This window comes from Harpia harpyja, chromosome 9 (assembly GCF_026419915.1).
Source record: "Harpia harpyja isolate bHarHar1 chromosome 9, bHarHar1 primary haplotype, whole genome shotgun sequence".
Lineage (NCBI taxonomy): Eukaryota > Metazoa > Chordata > Aves > Accipitriformes > Accipitridae > Harpia > Harpia harpyja.
In genome coordinates this window covers 10,641,697-10,663,430 of record NC_068948.1, presented here as the reverse complement: position 1 = coordinate 10,663,430, position 21,734 = coordinate 10,641,697, and the positions used below count along the sequence as shown (strand labels likewise).

The 21,734-nt window shown below is 43.7% G+C and overlaps 3 protein-coding genes across 5 annotated transcripts in view; 1 reads left to right on the top strand and 2 right to left on the bottom strand.

The window, feature by feature from the left end:
- CMTM4 (CKLF like MARVEL transmembrane domain containing 4) overlaps window positions 1-15,155 on the top strand; it is a 60,373-nt gene extending 45,218 nt beyond the window's left edge. For 2 of the 3 annotated variants that reach the window (XM_052798226.1, XM_052798225.1), the window contains 2 exons: window positions 7,180-7,255; window positions 10,964-11,496. In XM_052798226.1, the coding sequence (XP_052654186.1) occupies window positions 7,180-7,255; window positions 10,964-11,037 (150 nt within the window). In that variant the 3' untranslated portion in view covers window positions 11,038-11,496. Of the gene's footprint in view, window positions 1-7,179; window positions 7,256-10,963; window positions 11,497-12,006; window positions 12,096-12,653; window positions 12,736-13,202 lie in introns of those variants that run through there. The other variant, XR_008236808.1, reaches the window with a different exon arrangement.
- CMTM3 (CKLF like MARVEL transmembrane domain containing 3) lies at window positions 1,179-17,616 on the bottom strand. Its single transcript, XM_052798227.1, has 5 exons — window positions 17,448-17,616; window positions 8,207-8,362; window positions 6,274-6,369; window positions 4,830-4,947; window positions 1,179-3,145 (listed from the first exon to the last, which is right to left on the bottom strand). Exons 1-5 carry the CDS (start codon window positions 17,559-17,561, stop codon window positions 3,117-3,119), a joined length of 513 nt encoding a protein of 170 aa, XP_052654187.1. The 5' UTR covers window positions 17,562-17,616; the 3' UTR covers window positions 1,179-3,116.
- Window positions 17,617-18,586: 970 nt separating this feature from the next.
- The window catches only part of CKLF (chemokine like factor), a 100,077-nt gene continuing 96,929 nt past the window's right edge, over window positions 18,587-21,734 (bottom strand). The window contains exons 2-5 of the mRNA XM_052797664.1: window positions 21,573-21,663; window positions 21,308-21,466; window positions 20,600-20,695; window positions 18,587-18,991 (exon numbers count right to left, since the gene is read on the bottom strand). Of these exons, the coding sequence (XP_052653624.1) occupies window positions 18,887-18,991; window positions 20,600-20,695; window positions 21,308-21,466; window positions 21,573-21,650 (438 nt within the window). The 5' untranslated portion in view covers window positions 21,651-21,663 and the 3' untranslated portion in view covers window positions 18,587-18,886. The remainder of the gene's footprint in view (window positions 18,992-20,599; window positions 20,696-21,307; window positions 21,467-21,572; window positions 21,664-21,734) is intronic.

Sequence of the window (21,734 nt, the reverse complement as noted above, 5' to 3'; positions counted from 1 at the left end):
CACTCTTAGTCTCAGACTTGGTCAATGGTTTATATCTTGAAATGGGTGAGGTGTAGGGATTTGGAAAAGGAAAGACAGAAGACAGAGAGAGAAAGGAAGAGAGAAAGATTTCACCGGTCCTGGGTTCAGTCAGCCGAGGGGTCCAGTCCCGGTGGGCTTCCACACCCGGGGCTTCAGTTTGTGTCCTTTTATCGTCCTTGCCCCTCCTTCGGGCGGGCACCCGAACTCTTCAGGTTAATGAGCAGTTTGTGAGCCTTTGGGCTTGAGGGTCCTTTGTGGAGTAACTTCTCCTTCCCTGCAGACATGGCCGTTGTTTGATCTTTGTATCAGAACAGCTTATCAGAAGAGGGAGCTGCGCACCCTCCAGCACGCCCTCCCCCTCCTGTTGCTGGTGTCTGAGCTGATGGGCTTTTCACCTTGGCTCCTTGCTGTGCAGGGTTTGTCTTTAAGCAGAACTTGCCCCACCACAATGTTTGATACATTAACTCTTTCAGTCTCTCACCCCCCCCCAGTCAGAATTGGCTTTAAAGTAATTATTTTTAATTTAATTATCTTTTCTGAAATTATATTCACAAAATACAGAAATGTATATTATTTCAATCATGGGAACAGATCTTTTAAATAAAAGGCTGGAATCTTACACAAGTGCTTGACCCTGGGAGCAAACTGCTTAGAAATAAATCATCAAGTACTTGAATTTTAATAATGAAATTCTCTGGATGGGCAATTGACTGCATGCTTGCTAAAGCAGTCCTGAAGCAACTAATGAGCAATTTTGTCTGCTGCTTCTGTTGTATTTTAGGAGTATTCCAATGTGAAAAAATTATTAGAAAATCTTAGCAGATTTAGGTTATACCATATCTGTGAAGGGTAAACCCAAAGGGGATTGTTGTTTACAATGTTACTAGTTGCCACGTAAGAGCACTGTATCTCTAATGTCTACTAAATATGCTAAAACTAATTCTTGGTTAAATTCTTTCATGCTTATGCACTAAAGATGAAGTTTCTCCTGCAAGACATGTAAGCATGAGTGAGTGGTGTCCAGTGCTGGCTCTGTGCTTTTGTCCGCCTCCCCAGCACACAGCATCCAGCCTGATGGAGTTTCTTGAAACGTGGTTACTCTTGCTAGTCAGAGGCAAGGCAGTAGAACCAGGTTTTAAAATAAAGACACCCAACACTTCTATTAAAAGAGGTTTAATCCAGCACAGTTTCTAAATATTAACCATGTACTAGTTTCCAGCTGTGACATGCAGTACATTTTTTAATTAAAAAAAAGAGAAATACAAAACAATTGAATATAAAAATGAGCCCAGGTCCCCTGACGTCACAGTGCATGCCAGTAAAATACGACAACAGAAAAGAAAGAAACGTGGAATTTCATACAGGAAAAGGTCCAAAGAGCTCTTTCTCATAAAAGCAAAGATGATTTGTCACATTTAGAAGCAACCATTTGTTTTGCTTTTATTCCCTCAGTGGTCTGGAAACAGGAGATGTAGGAGCTGCCTGTTAGACAACTCTGAATCTGGCCAGCACCTTCCCAAGCACCTGCTCACTGTTAGGTACCGTGTTTGTGCCTGTTAGCAGCCAGCTGCTAGCAGGGAATTGGAACCCAAGTGGTAATTTTTTTCCAAAGGAAGTCTGCCTTTATTGTTTTATCCCTGTTTTTTCATTTACTCTGTTAGTATCATCTGCTCTCATTTTAATTACTTTTTGTTAAGGCCACCTGTTCTGGTACTTTATTAATTTTTTTAAATGTATACAGGTTTCTTTGAAATAGACCTATCTGATGCCATATATAAGGAGCATGCCATGATTTTTCCAAGCAGTATGCGTGTATAGGTAGACACAAATATTTCAAGGTAGGTTGTGCTACCCATGAAAACACCTTCTTGTAAATTTGGAAGGCTTTTCCCCCAGAATACTAGACCACGAGATAAATCATGTTCTTCCAGGGGGGAAAAAAAAAACCCAACCCAAAACAAAACACACACACACACTCCCACCCCCAAAAAAGGGGTCTTGGAAAATGAATTTCACTGCAGACATTCTTTAGTTTGGAGGTTGGTTTTTTTGCCTTTTCACAGTGGGAAGGATGCATTGCCCTCCTGGGGCCCAGGTATCCTGAGTTTTACGAAACAAGTTGTCTGTTTTGCGAACCCAGTGGACTAAGTCCAGGGCTACTTCTCATGGGAGGACCAGTGTTCGCAACACAGAGCATGAGATCAGACAGTGATATCTTGCACACAAGTATTTGCAGGCTTTGATAGGCAGATACTGTTGGATGGTATTTGGCAAGCCTGCCTTACCTGTATGTGCAAACACATACAAGGGCTTCCACGCAAATGGTAGGAAGGGGGCTGGTAAGACGATGCCTCATCTGTTCTACCTCGTATCTGTGGTGAAATTGTAGAAGATGGGATGTGACCCCATCCAAGCAGCTTAAAAAAGTGATATCAAATGTTTGACGAGCCAGCTACCCTGTGGCACAATTATACTTTGAGGTTTGTTCTTGCTGCAGATTTCCAGTTGTCACTTTTTCTTGTTGCAGATAGGCAGTAGATATAAATGTATTGAAACCAACTTGTTAACTATAATCTATGCCTTCAGTGCTTGAGATAGTAGAATATTCAGACTTCAGATAAAGAAATACTGTTAGTTAATCAAGAAAAATACAAATAAAGTAGAGGCATTCCAAGCCTGTCTTCTTTGGCACAGCAAGAAGTATAAAAGCTATAAGTGTTAAAGATTTGGAATTAAGAAAGCATATTATAAGCTCCACTTACACATTTAAAATACTATGTTCCCATTTACTCAGTACTTTGTAGCGCTGAGTAAGGAGAGGCAACAGAGAATTGAGATGTGTTGTTTGGATACTGACCTCTGTGGCAGGTTGAATTACTGTAAAATTCGTAGTTCTGAAGGACTGTCTAATGGCGTTGGGAATAGTCTCCTTTTCCACATCACTGCCCTGTCGGTGCTTTGGTGATTCCAGAAACAGTGAGGTGGAAGGAGGACGCTGAGGCTGAAACAAGGGAGATATTTCAATTGGCAGTGCATTCAGCAAAGAGGAAAGTGCTTGATCATCTTCCCTTCACACTTGGTTGGTGTTCGCTTCTTCAGTCTGAGTCAGAATCGGAGTCCTCATCTGAAATTTAAAACAAGGAACAAGAGCGAAAATGAAAACTGGAAATCAGCTTTAGCTCTTGCTGGGAGAGATATGCTGCTCTTCAGCAGGTGTTTACTTCAAAGGACGTGGCATATTTAGGAAGAGGCTTGTAAAATGACAGTTCTTACTAATATGATGGAGTTTTAAATGGTGTTTCAAAGGACTTTAGGAATGCTGCTGAGAGGCACTTAGACCACTACAACGTAGATAACGGTTCAGATGAAAGAAGTTGCAGAGATATTGTTGTTAGCGTGACCACCAAGAGGAAGTCTGCTGAAGACATGCTTCCTGTACTAGAATATTGCTGCTTGCTGTGGGTCACGGTTATGCACTGCCAGTTGAACGTAGCTGAAAGCCAGAAGCTTTAAGATGTGAAGAAATCCCAACAGGCCTATAGAGGTACATCTTGCCCAAGCTCGAGACTCCGCTTGCAAGGAAGCGAAGGATTTCCGGCCTCAGCATTTGAGAGCCCAGTGTGAACATGATTTTGGTGCTGGAGAAACAGTGCAAAGCCCTTCTGGCACGGTCAAATCATCAACACAAAGCTGCATGACTGTGTATTTGTAAGTTTATATATTTCTCTCTCCATCTAGTCTTTAGCCTAATTTTGTACCCTTGTCACCTGATCTTCTCCTGAGGTCAGTTCAATTTGTGGGGATAAACAGTTTCTAGTCTTAACAGTCTGTCTCCTATGATCTGTTCCTTTAATTCTTCTTTTCTTTATCTCTCTTTTTGTCGTAAAGCTTGCAAAACATTTAAGAGTCTACTAAAATATCTAGAAAAGACTGTTAGCATTACTATATACCTTCCAGGATTCTGTACACATCTTGGGTGTTTGTTGTGAGGGTTTGGGTTTTGTGGGGGGTGTTTTGGGGGGTTTGGGGATTGTTTGTTTGTTTTTAAGTGGGGAGTGGTCTTTTTCATCTGTGTGGGTGCAATGAGTAGTATCACAGGGGCGTGATGCCTAATTTGGACTCCTGGGTACTGCAAAATAGCCACCTGTGTCCTGACTTGACTTGAAATGGGTTTGAACTCCCAAGAGCAGGTCCTTCTTTTTATCCTTTTCTAAGTGGATCTGTCTGATTTGAGGTAGACTGTACCTCCTAAATTAGAAAGAAATTTGATAATAAACTTGTTAATTTTATGCTGTGTGGCCCTTAGATTTCAAGGCCATTTGCCCACATATGGTCAAAGCTTGACCCTGAATAAGAGGTAATCATGATAAAGAGATGATAAAGAGAAAAGCACTATTGGACATAAAAGACTATGGACTAATGGATGTTAATTACTAAGTTATCAAAAAAAAGAAGGTAGATGTTTGTTTTTAAAGGAAGACATTTTGATGGGAGGAAAAAAGTCTGTGCTGCACAATAATTTCTATAATTGGATTTGGGGCCTTTCAAAGTTAGATGGTGCAAAACTCTGAGGAACTTAACATTCCTGGCTTGCTAGTTATCTTTATAAATCACTGAAATTCCAGTTGTTGTATTTTAAGAATAAGCAGCTTCATAATTCAGCATATTTGTGGCATACAAAACCAAGGTAGCCAAGAATAGAAACTGTTCTTACTGAGTGAGTGCTCTTGCTCCCCTGTGAAGGGTGAAATGGAGAAGAAAATCTCATGTTACATGCTTGTATAACCAAAAGGGGGAATTTTACCTACCTTCTGACTTGCGTCCTTCAGGTGAATCAGAACTGCCTTGCTTGAGAAAAGTAACCAGGTCATTGAAGGTTATGTAGAAATCAATGGCGTACACTATCGTGGCTATAAATCCAAACACCTAAAATGGCAAATAATCTCTCTCTAACAACAGGTCGTGTCCATCAATGACAAACCAGAATAAGCCTAACTGACAGAAGAACAATTCTTAAAGAAAATTCAGGCTTGATTTTTTTTTTGGCCTGTGCCTTTCTAAAGAGACAGGGCTGGGGTTAAACCACGACAGAAGGGAAATGTCTCATGACCCACTGGCATCAACTAAATTACAGCTAATTTGGGAGCCTGAGTAGTGATGCCTGCAGTTGCTCTATCAGATGTGTCCTTAGCCCTTCCCCAGGCTACATCCCACCCTGGCTCTGGGCACATTCTGAGCATCAGCGTTGCCCTGTGCCAGGAGCTACAGCAGAATGTAACCTGCACCTCCACCACCCCAGGGCATCTCTTTGCCACCAAGAAATCACCCTGATTTCTCTGGAAATAATTTTTTTACTGGTTTGCCTTGCATGTCTATTGCAGAGTGAACCAGATTGAGATAAAATGATTCTGGAGTTACCTATTTAATGTCAAAGCAGCAGCAGTGTGGCAAGAATAGGCTGCTTTTCAGTCCAAGAAGCTAGGGTAAATGCTATTTGCACTGCTCCATGTCTAAACCAAGTGACAAAGATTAAAACAAGGTCTTTGTTTTGAAATTGCGTATGACTTGGGATGGTTTGGTAAGGGTTGCTGGCTAACACTACTGGGTATTGTTCTTCCCTATCTTTTAAAATTATTATGCAATTTTTATTTATGTTGCATGCATTATTGATGCTTAGAGTCAAGTTGCAGATGGAGAGGCTGTATCTTATTTCTGAACACAAAATGCTGACGACGAAGGCTCTCCCCTGGGCACTCCATATACCGGAGGGTAAAATGACACTGCTTTTGTTTCAACTCATCCAAGTAAAATTAAGCAGTAGAGGGAGGAGGTTGAAATTACTTAATTTAGACTGTCCTTAGTAGTTACAGGTTTGATTTCTTTTATTATTATTATTATTATTATTATTATTATTATTATTCCCTCCATTCAAGGATCTTGATGTTCTTTGCAGGAACAGAGAAGTTTACCTTCCCTGTACAGCTGGTGAAATTAAAAAGCAGAGTAGGTGCCTTCTGTAAGTAGTACAGTTAACACTGAGCAGAGCACTGTTAGGATGAAAAAACTATTCATTGATTCAAAACCTGGTTTTCTAAATCACTGACCATTTCTTGCTTTAGGCAAATCTAATTCTCAGCCAGTTAATTGAAGAAACTTCTGTTACTCACAATGGGGACAAAATTGAATGGTTTCTAAAGTACGTCCATACGCAGTTCACCAAAATACTTAAGTGGAAAGCTCATGTCTACTTACTCCTGCTGCTTTAGATGCTCCGTCGTTGTATTTTGAGACAGCAGCAATTGAAATGGCAAAGTAAATAACGGCAGCAGTGACGCACCGCAAGAAATCCTGTAAAATAAGCAATGTTGCATTCTCGGGTTAGTCATGTAATTCCAACATACACACTCTTCTAAAAATGATTTCAGAAGTGACCACTAAAAACCTTTGTTGTTGTGTCAGTGGACTTGCCTGATGCTGGAATGTGACTACAGCCTGGTATTTTGTAGCGGATGAATTGCTCATCTAGGAAATACTTTTAAATGAGAGATGACCGGAATCTTGGCATAAGCTTCTGCTCTTACAGATGTTGTATAAATCCTACTTCTAACATGCTTATGTCAGGCAGACCTTTCTTCAGGCCGAGAAGGGCTATCTTACTGTGGTGTTGAACTTGGAACACAGCAAGGGCTCTAATGGAAGAATCGTTTGAAATGCCTTAAAAAGTCTCATCTTTAAGCAGAACTCCTGTGGTACCAAAGGCTCTGGAGGAGCAGACCAGTTCCCATGGGGAACAGGCGTGTGCTTGTTTCTATATAGAAGTAGGCCTGTCTGCAGAAACTCCTCATTTAGGAACTAAACACTTTGTTTAGTGTTTAAAACTATTATTTATACTTAGTACGTACACTTGTAACTCCAACAGCTAGCCTGCAGTGAACGTACCCGTTGCTCTCATTGAAATATGTGCTTCTGTGCCCGAGACTGTAGCTCTGCAGGGCAGGGGCTGTGCCCTATAATACAAGCAGCGATGTGCTGGAGCAACAGTGTCTCTGAACTGTATATTAAATAAAGACCTGTGATTCCCAGGGTATGTGTAAATCGTGTGAGCTGGAATAATGGTATCTTGGCCTCTGTTCACAATTAGATCTTCTGCTTTTTCAGAACAGATGGATGAGTAAGATACTGTCTCAAAGCACAAATCCTACAAGAAACTTGACTCTTCTGAAGTCAGGACAAGGTCAGTTATCTACATTTTGTGGCTGGAGTATATTATGGTAATGGACATAACAAACATACAAGTGCTTTTTTTTGTCTTAGTTCTGGGACCAGATGCGTGTAGAAAATGGGAAAACAATGGAACTGAGATTACCAGCTGAAACCCACGCACATTGTCATAGTCAAAGTCACCACTATTGTTTTATCCACCAGTGGCCTTGCTAATGCTATTTTTATACATTGAGAGCTCTAATTCAAATCTCACTATTGCTAGACTGTACCAAAAGAGAACCCAGACCGATTAGATTAGTGGGTTTTTGGAAGTATTTGTACTGCTAGACAAATGCTCCCTTTACAATGTATATTTGAAGCAACAGAGACATCCAGTGGCCAGTGTGCAGTAATCACCTGCAACTGCAAACCTGAAAACTCCCCAATGAATAGCCAGTGGTTTCCTTTGTGAGAATGAGCATCTACTGGCAGAGTTGCAGGGCTTCCCCCCTTAACAAAGTAGCTGTCAGTTTGTTTGCATGTGAGTATGACTCTGCATCTCAACAGCACTTACCTGAGAATTTTAAAACATTTTAGTAAAGAATATGCATTACTATATAGCATGCTTCAGTTTCCCCATTTGTAAGGGTGGCAATATTAAGGAGCCCTCAGCAGTGGTCAGACTTAGTTAGGCTGATGTTGCCTGCTTCTGAAGATCCAGCCCTAAGCCATTTGCCCAGAATTGGGCATAAATTCTGTGCTTTAATAAAATCATGCTTTGTGTCAGCACCAAGAAAGCTGTAGTACGTAGTATAGCAGTTTAAGAAGTGCTTTAGGATCTTTTGAATGAGAGGCAATACAGACAAGTTTCTAATAAGGGGGTGAAGTTGTTAACAGTCAGCCTAAACTCCCATATAGTGCCTTTTACTCATGTTATACTGTAGAGTTAAATCTGTGTTTTTATATTGCACATTTCACTTACCGTCAAAGGCCAGTAGAGTCCTTTAAACTTCTCATTAAGTTTGGAGGCGTAGGCAAAAAAAAGAAACAGTGCCAGCAGAAACTCTAGGAGTGGTGCCATCATGAAAGAGGCAGCTAGAGATGCAATATAGCAGATAAAGATGATAAATGACAGCACCTAGAGTAAAGGGAAAACTCTAGTTATTCGCATGAAATAGCAGAGCCTCAGGCAGCTGAGCAGCTTTGAAGCATTATTCTCCCTGCGTATTACTGTCAGTGCTGCTGGTGATGCCATATCTTGCTGCTTACTTTTTTTTTTTCTTGGGCCAAATGAATTGTCTTGTTTAGCATGGAATAAATCTAAAGTAATGGTGTTTATTTCAATGTGTGCGAAATCGACTTTCTGGAGAGCTTCGTGGATTTGCACCTCTCCGAGTCAGTAATTTGCTCTGGATTGTAAACAGTTCTGACAACATAATTCTGAAAATAGAGTGGGGCATTGCCAAGAAAACAGAGCTTTAAGCTTTCAACTGTGCCAGTTCTCATTTGAAACCCAAATCATTGCTCAGATAGCCAAAGTAACTCAGCATTTATAATCTTCTTAGAGTTGAAAGAAAAAAGCCTGCTGTTGATGGATAGAAAAGAGCTGAGAATTAATTATTCTGTCATTTCTGGAAGTCTCTGGTTCTAGTTTTCCAGTGTAGACAGCTGTTTTAGAGAGTAATAGGATAGGCTTGTTTTATCTCCATGATGTTTCCTAACTCTACAAAATAATAAAAATTGCATTTGTTTTCCTATTCAATTAAAATACCTTTAGGATACAGTTTATGGCTCAAAATAGAAAGTTTCACAATGGGAAAATGGCTGAAGAAAATGCATTTTCACCTAAACCAGACAGTACTGAAGTGCTGTGCTATACTTCTAGACTTTCAGCTACTGTACTTGTGAAAGCGGGAGGTGAGGGAACCATGGAGAAACTTAATAAAATTTTCAAATGATGTACTGGGAGTTGGGCTGCAGCCCTACTGCTCTACTGCCTCCCATGGTAACTGGTTGCTGTTTTCTTCAAATTAGCTTAAAATAAAAAAAAAAAAAAAGTAGCATACTGAATAAAACATTTTCTGCAAGTGTGAGTACTATGTGCTAGTTTACACCTGAGCTACTTTATCCAGCCTTTCCTCTTGGAGACAAATCTCTGCCTTAGCAATGCTTGGAAATGCTTTTGGTCAACATAGCAGTAGGTACTGTTTGAGCATTAGATTACAAGGATTTTTTGAACTTCTAAATTGGGATACTGACATTTTCACTCATATAATACTGAAAATAGATGTATTCTCTTCCCCCAGATGGCACATCTGAAGGCAGATGTGGCTTCTTGAAAGCATAAATGTTTGTACCGTGACGATCAAGGCATTTGCCTCATTAAATTTCAGATCTATGGGTTTCTTTGCTTGCTGCTACCATGTGTTCCTGGGAACCACCTGTACCTCAAAAGCCCCCATTGTTATACTTGAATCATAAGGCTCCTCTAATTAATTTTTGATTAATAATTACTCCTATGAGGGGTCAGTCAGCCCTCAAATACATGTATCAAAAGAGCCCATTTAGGTTTAGGGGGCAACTAAGTAGTTCAATCCTGTTGAAATAATTTCTTAGTTTAATTAATTAACAAGCCTTTATTCTAAGCCTGGTTTTTGGGGAAAGCAGTCTGTTTTTGACCAGGATGATAATAGCTGGAGTATATTGTTTTGATCCATTAGGACTGGGTGGTGAAGTTTGAGAGGATGTGACATTTTTAGTAAGATACTATATTTATCTTAAAATGCCTATGCATTGTTCTCATTTCATTGGGTTGTAAGAAACCTATCTGGTATAATACACAGAGTTCAATTCCGCATCGAGGCCTGCTACCTCTTAATATTTACCCTATTTGTTTGTATTTATCCTATTACTATTTGCTTAGTGCTTACATAGCCTCTTTGCAGACTTTTCTAGAGTTTTCATATAGTGGGGGGAACTCATTCAATATATCTTATCCCTAACGTGGTATTTTATTTCTGTGAATGCAAAGTGGTAAGTACTGTTTGAAGAGAAGTGGATGTGACAGAACTTGAAAACTACTAAGAGGAGAGAGGACTTCTTCCTCCTTCCTATCACACTGCCTATTCCCTTCCCACCCCCATGGAATAAATACAGAAAGAACTGGACTTTAACTTTGTGAATCTGCTTCACTCGCATTTGTGGAACATAATTTAGACATGGTTTCATGTTTTCTTGGTTTAAAAAGAAATCACCATGTAACTAGGACTTTTTTTCTTTGTTGTTCTGGTGTTTAAAAAAAAAAAAATCTCTTCCTTTTTCTGGCTAAAGGAAAGCGGGTGATAGCTGACATGTAGAGACAGAGAAGTATGCAGGGACTAACAGCAGCAGGGAGGAGACGTGTTCAGGATAGGTCCAACCAGCCAACCCCCTTTCAACAGCAGAATGTTAGACTTGAAATAAACTTGGTAGATCTCTTATGAAAGAATTAAATGCAGTGTTAAATAATACATCAGCTACAGCAGCAAGGGGAGGTAGAGAGGGAAATTTCAGATAGGTAAGCCAACGATGCACAGTAGAGATCACTTGATCTTGATTCTGTTTGATACAGTAACTCCTGTGCTCTGTCTGCCTTTATACAGAGAAAAAGTTCCTCTGTCAGAAGCGTTAACTGTTAGGTAAAATGAAGAGCCTTTGTGTTCTCTTAAGATCACCCTTATGGTAGTTTGTGTAACTTAAGGTTCCTGCTGTCTTCGCCTCGCCCTGACAGCCGTGGGCAGGTCCGCATGGTTTGAAATGCAGTGCAGTGCCTGAGACCCTGCTGTAAGGCGGCTCGGGATGCAAACAGAAACTTGTTTTGTGGCAAGAGCACGCCAAAGGACTTCCGTGCCAGCGTGCTGGTGGGATTCCTGCCTGCGTGCAAGGTAAGCTGCTGAAGAGACAAAAGGATCAGTCTGAGCATTTCAGCTTTCTAATTCAGCCTGATCCGGAGAAGCTGGCATCTGGGGAATATTAGTTGTCCATTTTAAAATCTAGTTAACAGGCCAGTTACTTGCTCAGACAAACCCCTCGGTTATTGGTAGGATCACAGCAGTCTCCTGCTGCCTGTTCCTCAGCCCTGATGGAACAGTAACTGTACCCTCGCCATCACCACCACTTTGAGTGGTGGGCTGGAGTTCAGCCCGTCCCACCTCTGCGCTCCCGACTCTACTTGTCAGCATCCCGCTGTGCAGGGGAAGCGTGTGTCAAGGCCATGGTGAAAAAAAAACCAAACACACCCTTGATTTCAATGGGTTATTGATGATAATAGGAAAAGGGAAAAAGTCTGACGTGAAATGTGATAATTGCTCTCCAGTTAAGCACCATCCCTCATTTTGGAGGCATTCAGAGACTGAAAAGGCCCAAGGAAGATTTTACATGAAATACACACCTGTAAAATAGTGGACTAGATTTTGAGAATGAAGGTTTGAAAGGTAGCGTTTTTAGATGCCACAGCCTTCATTGAGGCAAGGTTGGAAGGTGCTAGAAGGGAGGCAGGCAGACGTTAGAAAGAGCAAGAGAAACAAAAGGAAAGAGGTGCTTGAAGGCTCTGTCAGGTGACAGCTACGGTGCTACAGCTTGTTCTTTGGTTTTCTTTTTTTTGTCTCCCTGGTGGCTATGTCGCAGCCCTGATGTAGATTTTAATGCCAGATCCACTCGGTAACTTGGGGACAGCCTTGTGTAATACAAGAGCCCATAAAGCTGACTAGCTTTTGACAATGTTTCTCATTTCTCTTTGTTTAGAGCTCATTTCCCCTTCTGACAGGTGGAGTGCATGGACTCCCTGAGCAATATTGGATACTATCCATTACTGTCTTTTCTGAATTATAAAAGTGAGTAGGTATCTTGTTACCTTGTCTGACCTTTTAATTGCAGTGCCACTAACTGAAGCATTTGATGTCATCTAAATATTTTGTAATTTTAAAAATATAGCTCTCCTCCCACAATACAAATGCTGATGTGCCAGTCTGCACCCAGAAATAATGAACATCTGCTTACTTACTCTTCCAGACTTCAAGTCTTTGAGACAAACATCTGGCAAACTGAAAGTTGCTCTAAAAATGACAAACTCAAAAGCAACTGTCAGAATATAGCCTCACCCCTCTGAAGACTGTCAAATGATCCACTGCACATCACACTTGTTCTGCACCTTTTTTCCTGAAGCTGCATCTTTAAAAGTGATTTCAGAGAAGGGTCAAGCAATGGGATCTTGTCATTTTTCTAACAGCTCTGTGTTTATGCTAAAAAAAAAAACCAGCTAGAGAGGAAGTTTGTGAGGTTCAATGCAGTTGCAAGTTCATTTCTAGCACTTTCAGACTCAGCAAGCACTGCTGCTTCTGGGGAAAAAAAAAATAGTGTTTCATCAGTTTTGTCCATTTGTATTTACACAGAGGCTTTCTTTTTCCCTTGGGATTACATCCTCAGCACTGATAGCAGCTAGGAGTTGGAATTGTTCCTGCGCTGCTGTTGAAGGTTAGTGTGATTGTTGCCAGCTTCACTGTGGAGGAATATTTGGATGCAGAAAGCTCTAGTGCAGTAAACAACAGAACAGGATCCTTTCATAGTCTGGCAGTGGTAAGATTATACAACCTGGCAAAAAAGCAGCCTGATTTTCCACTGAGCACCTTTTTTGGGAATGGGAATGTACATAAAAGAGAAAGAAATATTACATATTACTTTCAAAAAGAAAATGGAACTTTTTTGGTATTGTGTTTCAAAAAGTAATTTTCTCCTGTGTAATTATTACTTAATATTGCTGGGCTGCTTAAACTGGCCAGGCATTATGAAGTTCTACTTTATCATATAACCAGCTTGCAACTTAAGGTATAAAAAATAATTAGTCACAATGGTTAGAGAGCACTGCGCTCCTTAAAGGAGGGAGGACTGCTGAAGTGCTGATGTCATGGCAGAGCATGAAGGCATTTGTCTTCTCCGTGCAGGGAGAACAGACCCACTGCAGCCCGTCAGGGACGATGCAGAGGCCGGGGAGGCAGCTGACATCATTGCACGCTGCTACACGTGCCCTGGTGCCCTCCGCTCGCTGCTCCGTGCGGTCAAATGCCTGCTCCTCATTTCCCCTCCACAGAAAAGCACAAGTTTGCTTAAACAGTTTGAAAAGTGGCTAGTGGTGATCTCTTTTGGATAAGAGTGCATTTTGTTATTGTTTATTGGCAGAGAGAGAAAGTAGATCATTTGGTGGTCTCTGCTATTTAGTTACTTCTCCGTCGTACTTGTCATGGAGGTGAAGTTCTTGGTTCGCCCAGAATTAGCTGCAAGGGTTGCCCTCTGGCTACAGACCCAGAGAAAGGCCCAGGGGTCGTCTTCGAAGGAGGCTTTACACAGAACAGCTGGAAGTTTCAGTTATGAAGGTCAGTTCAGAGAAGACTGAAAAAACAGAAGACAGGAAAAGAGGAGAAAAATAGGCACAATGATTTCTGCATCTGTTGTGTCACCACAGAGGTGACACAACCTTATACAGGACAACCTTACATATTCATATTACATTTTTATTAAAAAAATATGTAGTCCCACTGCATACTGGCTTCAGAGGACTAAGGAGATGCCAATTAAAGTAGTCACCAGGACAAATGCAAAAGCTTGACTGAAGTAGCTGGGGTGAGCAGCAGAATGTATAAATGTGGATCTTGTCTGGACAAGCTCTGGTGGCAGGTATGAGAGTGGCTGTTAAATGGTTCCAGCATGGGAGAGAGGGAACTGAAAAATGCTTCTTTTAACGGGGGAAAAGAGCATGGATGAGATGCTGACCTTCAAGACAGCAACTTGAGTATTTAGGAAAAATGAGTTGCTTAAGAGGAGTGTTAAAATATATGGAAGAAATAATGGTGTGGGGAAAGAACAGAAAGGAAAAAAGGAGGAGGAAAAAAATTAACCTGGGAGATAAAGACTGGTCATTAGAAAGTGGACAAGCAAGTGAATGAGAATAAATAGGATCAGGAGAGACAGCAAAGCTTATACATGTACTTGATGCTACTACTACTTTGTGGCTGCGTAGCTCTCCCAGGTGGGATAAAAAATTAGTAAGGCAAGAAGATCAAAAGGAAAAGGAACAGGGGGTGGAAACTTCCTTCTCTGAATAAAATTTGAGATTATAATTAAGCTTCTAGCAGTAATCAGCTTCATCACCAGTGTAACTTGTTCTAGAGGAAGCACCAGAATGCCCAGACCTGAGAGCCCACAGAGCAGTTTACACGCCGACATGACAATTACACCCAAATGTTGTAAAGATCCATACTCACTTCATGTGAAAATATGTGTAAATGTTATTTTTAAAAATAAGTGGCTACAGCAGTTTCCTTCAGTCTGACCAAAGCAATCCTCGCTGGCAGCGCTGAGCTCCCACGCTCCCGGTGCAGCTGCCTGCGTGACCTTCCCTGGGACGCCCTGAGCCGCAATGCGGGCACCAGTGCTCCCAGCCGCCTCCAGCAGCGCAAGCGAAGGGAACGGGCTGGCGTGAATGTGGCAGCTGTCTTAATTCACAAAGACTGAGTCGGTCTGCTATAACTTACGACAGCTGAACCGATCGTTTGCCAGCCACTTCTACTGGGCGAAACAAGACTTTTTAATGAGGTTGCTCCCACCAAGTACACACCAAGCACGGTAACTGGGCTGAGGGAATTTGCTGAAGCCAACTCCCGTTCCCTTTCTGCCATAGACCGAAAAAAAGAAGTATAACTGTCTACCCCAGTCAAGATATGGTTGTAAATTGCTTCTTTGGTAATATATTTTTCAGTATATGGTGGTTTGCTTTTTGAATGTTGAAAAAAATGACTTGGCGTTTCCTTCAGCTGGACTGAGAACCTCTGATGTACCCGCAGAGATTGCCAGTATTTGCATGACTTTAAAGATGGAGAAATAAAGCACATTTCTCGTGACTTGCCAAGCTGCCAAATAATAACGTGACAGAGATATTCAGTAACAATAATGAGAATCCCATTTTGTTTCTAAACAAAAGACACTATTCAAAATCCGTATCCATGAATATTATTTACATACATTTATGCAGAACCCAACCCCACCTCACACTAGTACCATGTCAAAGAGGAAGAATCAAACATTCAAGATGAGAAGAGCAAAGCTAAAGATAAAACACAGATTTCAACTAGGATAGATTTAACTTGGACTCATCTTCAATCATTTGGCACTGCATTTCTCTAATTGTATACAGACTGGATTTATTCTGGGGCCTGTGTTGTCTTCAAGGATTTCTTCTGGCAAAGCTGAGACAACTGGAGGGAAACTACTGCTGTCTCCCCTCTGCCAGGAAACGACATCCTAAGCACATGGGCTGGCCTGCAAGAAGCACATAGAAAGCTTTGCTTCGGCAGATGGGATTTTAGAGCTGCTTTCAGTTGGCAAAACCCTCAGGAAGCCCTGAGTGGCCTTACAAAGGATAAATCCCTGTTTTGTCAAGACAGAGCAGTTTTTATTACTCCAAGGAGGCACAATCAGTACTTCTCGTATGACAACAAAAGGGTGAGTCTCATCCCATGACCAGAACAGTATTCCTCAAATACGTCATCACTCAGAGATGTTAAAAAGCCAGGCTCTCTCTGAAAGTTGTAATTTACTGGCTGTAAGCTTGTTTAGGAAATTCTAGTGTACATTATAGTATGTAACAAAAACACGCGCCAAAGGAGCAAAGTTAGTTGGGCTTTGGTATCTTCTAAACGTGGTTTTGTAAGCTACAGACGCTGTATAAGTGATGGGGGATACCTGGAATTTTTACAGCTTTTTTGGTGGAGCTGATACAGCCCGTGGGCTGCTGCTACCCAGCCCGAGGCCCCTGTTCCCCACCACAGAAGTCACCCTCCTCTCCCGAATGAATGGTTTTTCCTCTCAAAGCCAGCCTCGCATCTCCTGGCTCTTCCCCACGCTGTCTGCCCCAGGGCAGCGCCCGCAGCCTCACAAACTCACAGCGCTGATAGAGAAGGGCTGGCGCTGCCTCCTCCTGCCCGTTCCTTCCCTTTCTCTTGCTTGAATTTCCTTGTTTTCTTCTCTGAGCTACCACGGTGGGTAGCCAGAGACACCTTACACATCTTAACCGCGCTCCACGTACTTGAATACTAGTTTGGGTTGTCCCGATATTTGACGACCCATTGTCAAAACTCCCGCTAAAATTGCAGAGAACTTAGTGTTTAAATTTCTCATTATTTCTAGTATAAATGATGTTGAAGGTCTAATTTCAATCAACTAACTTCCTCTGAAAACTTAACTTTTGATTGTCAAATACCTGCTACCTATGGGGGTAAGTTTTCTTTTTCCCTATCACGTGGGTACGGTTTCATCTGTCAGGCTCTAAGCCTTTACAAGTAAAATACCAGCAAGTGTTACACCAAAAATCAAAGGCCTTATAATTACCACCAGCCCAGATCTCAGAACCTGGACCTAAACAAAAGCAACGGTGTATTTCTAGGCGAGCAGTGCTGCCATCACCACACTAAGCTCCTTTCTAGCAATTATTATTTGGTACTTTCACAGTAAGCTAACTGGCTCCATAGCAGCGAGGAAGCGTGTCCTCCTGTAAGGTCCGGGACAAACACAGGTTTCGGAGCACTCAGGACAAAAGCAGAGCCATCGTGGTCCCCTATATAATGCCACACATCACAAATTGATGAGTTAGATCTTTCTTGACATACTCGGGACAAGCTCCCCTGTGAACCGTGCCTCCCTGATGGCGCTAGGAGATAACGCAGATCTGGTCGGGAGTGGTCACCGGATTCACGCTGCAAACAGGTCAAAACACAGTCACAGCCCGCTGTAACCGAGCAGGGTTCCTGCTAAAGGGGGACGCGCTTAAGGCGCTGGAAGCTTAACGTGACAGGTCGTTTGGTTTCCTAACGCGCTCCGCCTGAACACAACCAGCCGCGGTTTCCCCCATGTTGCCGTGGCTGTTCCCCCGTTTCTCCCCCTCGCTTGTGCTCCACTACGCCGCAGACGGACAGACGAACGCCACCGGGGAAGGTCCCCCGTTCAGCCGAGAAGCGGGGAGGGCCCGCTCCCATTCACACCGCCCCCGCCTCCGGGGGTAACCGGCACCCAACGGGGGGGGAGGGCACGCCCGGAGCCCCCGGCCTCACCGGCACCTTTGGCCTTGGCTGCCCCCGGTCCCCCCCGAGTCCGTGCCCCCGTCCCCCGTCCCCCGTCGGGTCTGCCCCTGCCCTTACCGACTCCGCGAGGAGGAGCTGCCCCTTGCGGGAGCAGAGGAACTCCCGGGGGGGCAGGAGCGAGCGCAGCCCGGGCGGCGGCGCGGCGGCTCCCGCGGGCTCGGGCTCCTCCATGGCTGCGAGCGGCTCCGGCGGCCGCGGGCTGGCGGGGAGCGCTGGCGGCTCGGGCGGCGGGAGTGGTGGTTTTGTGTGGGGTTGGGTTTTGTTTTTTTTTTTTTTTTTTTTTGAAGGAGGGAAGCGGAAATCGTGACACTGCGGAAACGTGAAAAAAAGTTTCAGCATCCCCAAATCTGGGGCGGGCGGGCGACGGGGGGGCAGGGCAGGGCGCCGACGGCCGCCCCGCAGCCCGTCCCAGCGCCGAGCCCCGCTGCTGCCCGCCGCCGCAGCTGCAGGGGGGGATCCCGCCGGGGCGGCGCGGAGCCGGGCCGCAGGCACCGCAGGCCGGGGCCCAGCGGAGCCGGCGGCGGCAGCCGCTCACCGCTCCGCCTTCGCCACGCACGGCCGGGGGGGCGGCTGTGCCGCCGGTCCGCCCGCCTCCCGGCCGCAACGGCGGGGGCCCGGGCCGGCCCCCCGGGTCCGTGCACGCCTCGGTACCCGAAGAAGTGTTTTAGCGCACCCGCTTCCCGCTCACAACGTGTGCCCTGCCTTTGTTCGCCCGTGTCCGTGGCACCTCTCCAGCCCCGAAAGCCTCTTCCATCGGGGGGGGTGGCTGCCCTTCGGTTCGGGCAGTTGGAGTAATTCGGAGGGCGCACAACTGCACCCTTGGCCTTGGAGCGTCTGCAGCAGCAGTCCTCACAGCCGCTTAAACGTGACTTACTTGTAACACCGATTTAATTTTACCTACTGTCTTCACTGCACTGTAGCCCAGTCACGATTGCGTTATGCTAGGGAGGCAGTGGGGTTATTTTCAGTGCTATTCTGAACGTAAAAACGAAAACCTGGGGCTCAAAAGGTCCCACAGCAATAAAACATTCACGTGGCGTGAGAGAGTCACCAGCCAGGACGCTGATCTATGCCACGAGGAACGCAGGTTAAGGGTGAAGAAAATGTGTTCCTAAAGATGTTTACTGGTATGTTAAATCAAGTAATTTTTACTTCAAGTGCTCTTAATAAATAAATAAAAAAAATAAATAATGCACTTAAGCCTATTTGTATTTTCTTTTTATTACAGAGAGACAATTCTGAAACTTAAGTTTCATACAGGTGAAAATGGAATTAAGTTTAGAAAAACAGAACAATTTTCTGTGAAGCTCATAATGGTGAAATTGCAACACTGAAAGTACATTTGTAAGCGTAGGAAAACTTAGGAACAATACTTGCAAAAATGTACACAAATGCACAGGAAATTCAAAGGTGAACACCTGACAATACAAATTTTTTAAAAGGAAACAGTAAAGCGGTCATCAGTGAGGAAAGTGTTCTTTCCTAAAATGGTAATCTTATTTTGCAGGAGTATTCCTTCCTCTTGGTCCACCAAGGCTAATCTTCTGGAAAAGAAGAACTGCATCGACAACACAGAGAACAAGTAATACAAGACCAAACACCTGTAAAAATAACAATAATGTTACTTTCCCCATACAATCTCTTATCTTCTACTGTAGTTACTCCTCTACTGTTCCTCAAAGAAGCAGTAAACACATCTTCCTAACTTGCTTCTGGCCTTCTAAATATATGTGTGATGTGAGACAGCTGATAAATTAAGTAACATCCGTATTTAAATCCCATACAGCAGTCTACACCCTGGCTTGTTTTGCTGTTTGTGTGCCGTCTTGGAGATGATGTGTTCTCCTTGAAAGCTCAGCTAATGCTGCATTATGCTAGACAATGCTTTTATCCTAAATGAAAACCCTTCTGTCTCTTCAAGGACTGCCTAATTAATGGCATCAGCCTGGAGAAAAGTTAACATTTGTAGAAACGAGCCTAGCAAGAAAAAAAACCAGTGCTCCTCTCCTCTGAAGCTCTGAGTGAGAAACATGTTCCAAATAAATTGAAGAAAATGTACGTTAAGTATTTAAAAAATATAAAACTTCAGGCGGGCGACTGGCAAAAGAGCTGCTGAGTTAACTCACTCAGCTCTTGCCCTTTGGCCTGATCCTACATGCACACAAGTTGTTTTACGCCAGCATGTTTTAAAGTGGAATTATCTGATCAGTGGGAGTAATGCTAAGGCAAGCTCTTTCAGGAGACCACAGTTCCAGGCAGTTTGCGCCCTAGGAGCACAGGCCTCGGGGCAATTCTGTTTCTCCCAACATTGAAGATGTCATATGTCCTGCCCGAACTTGTTTTCCAAGCTGCCTGCTTAGTCTCCTGCTTCCAACTTAACTTCACAGTTGAGAATATAAATTAGGTTCTAGCATAGCCTGTCACTTTATCAGAAAGTCTCCTTTTTGCTTTGGATGTCGTTGCCAGCGAAGACATCAGCTTTCCACCTCATTGCCTCTTAAGCTGATTTTGAAAAACCCATGTGGCAAGTTCTGGGTTTCTTTTGGTTGCTCATCACATTTTAGCTTATCTTGTACTTCAAGAGACTTAAATACTTTCAAAACTGATTCCCCCCCCCCTTATTATTAATGTTAATTAGTTTTTACTTGAATTAAAAATACCAGTTGTTTAAATTGTTAAACTGGCTTGATCTTAAAGGCACAAAAATCTTACAATCATAGTCTGAAAAAACCTTTTTAACTGCTGTAATTTCTCAGTTTGTGTCAGAAAAAATAATATACACATCAGGAGGGAGGTACCAGCATGTCTGTTAAGAAGTTTCAACTTTTTTTAGCAGGATTGTAGGCATTTCTTCTTAAATAGTGTAATCATACTGGATAGTCCTAAAAGAGCCAACGATTCTCCCACCTAGAATTTCAAGCTGTGGAAGCAAATGCAGGTTACTCAGTTAAACTTTAGGAGTTTTCAGTGTTAGTACTTCTCTGTAGTAATTCCTAAGTCTAGTAATATCTGTAAATTACTAGTGATTTGAGGATTGTATTTTTTTTAGTGAGATGCATTGAATGTGTGTTGACTTTTGTTTGCGACTTCTGCATACGTTTTTCCATGACAGAGTTGTTTCCGTGGTCTTACCACAATGGAATTATACCAAGAGGTTCACATCGTGTCTACTGTAAGAACTGAAATTCGTTAATAATTTTCCTACTTACTCCTCCAGCCAGTGTCCCATTGTTGGTCTTGATTATTATTGCAAACAGGCACACAATGAGGAGGAACAATGCTGCAATCACCGAGTTGAAAATATCCTGAAACAGCCAGTGGAAGCAAAGTATTTATTCTGAAATACACACCTGAAGAAGAACGTGAACAGCTCCCGATATTGTATGCATCATTAAGAACTGCTGGTTTACTATGAAAATGGCATTACACTAATATCCACCCGAGGTCGATAGTGACACCCAGTGGTTTGATGTTAGAAAGAGCGTTTGTGATAAAACTTCCTCATTTTACCACCTTCCTTTTTTGGCAGGCAAATTTATGCAACTTGGCTGCGCTCGGCAGACTAAAGCAGCAAATAAATTTAAAAAAGGGAGGTAAGAGGAGACCTCGTTAACGCTGACGTGAAAGCGTATCTTTAATCTGTGATGTGAAAGATGACAAGTACAGCACTTTCGAGTTGAGCAAATGATGCTCATTACCGGAGGGACTGTTAACGGATACGAGCCAGCTCTTTAGGAACCGATGCAAGAGAGCACTGCCGCCTCTGTCAGGAGAAACTGGCTCAACAAAAGCGAAGTCCTGCTTTTTGTCTTTAACTTTACGGAAGCGGCGACCGGGGGGGCGGCCGGCAGCCCCTCCGGAGCGGCGCTCCCAGAACGGGCCGCACCACTCCCCGTCGAGGGCCGGCCCCTACTCACCGCCAACGGCCAGAAGAGCCACCTCATCTTCTTGTCCAGCTTTAGCACGTACAGCAGAAAAAACAGCGCCGTGATAACCGTCTCCATGAGGGCCAGGGCGGTGTACGCCCCGCCCGAGCGGGACGCCACGAAGCAGAGGAACGTTACGAACGCCACCACCTGAGGGGACAGAAACAGTCACCGGCGGGGGGGGTTAGTGCCCCGCCGGGGCCGCCCTCTCGGCAGCGGAGGGAGCCCGGCCCGCCCCGCTCCCCTCAGGGCCTACCGCGCGGGCGATCTTCACAGCGCCCCGCGGGGAGCGGAGGAAGCCGCTGTCCACCACCGCCGCTGCCGCAGCCGCCATGGCGGCCGGGCCGCTCCCGCGCCCCTCGGCTGCCACCGGCCCCGGCCCCGCCCGGCGGCGGAAGTGAGCGCGCAGCGGCCGGAA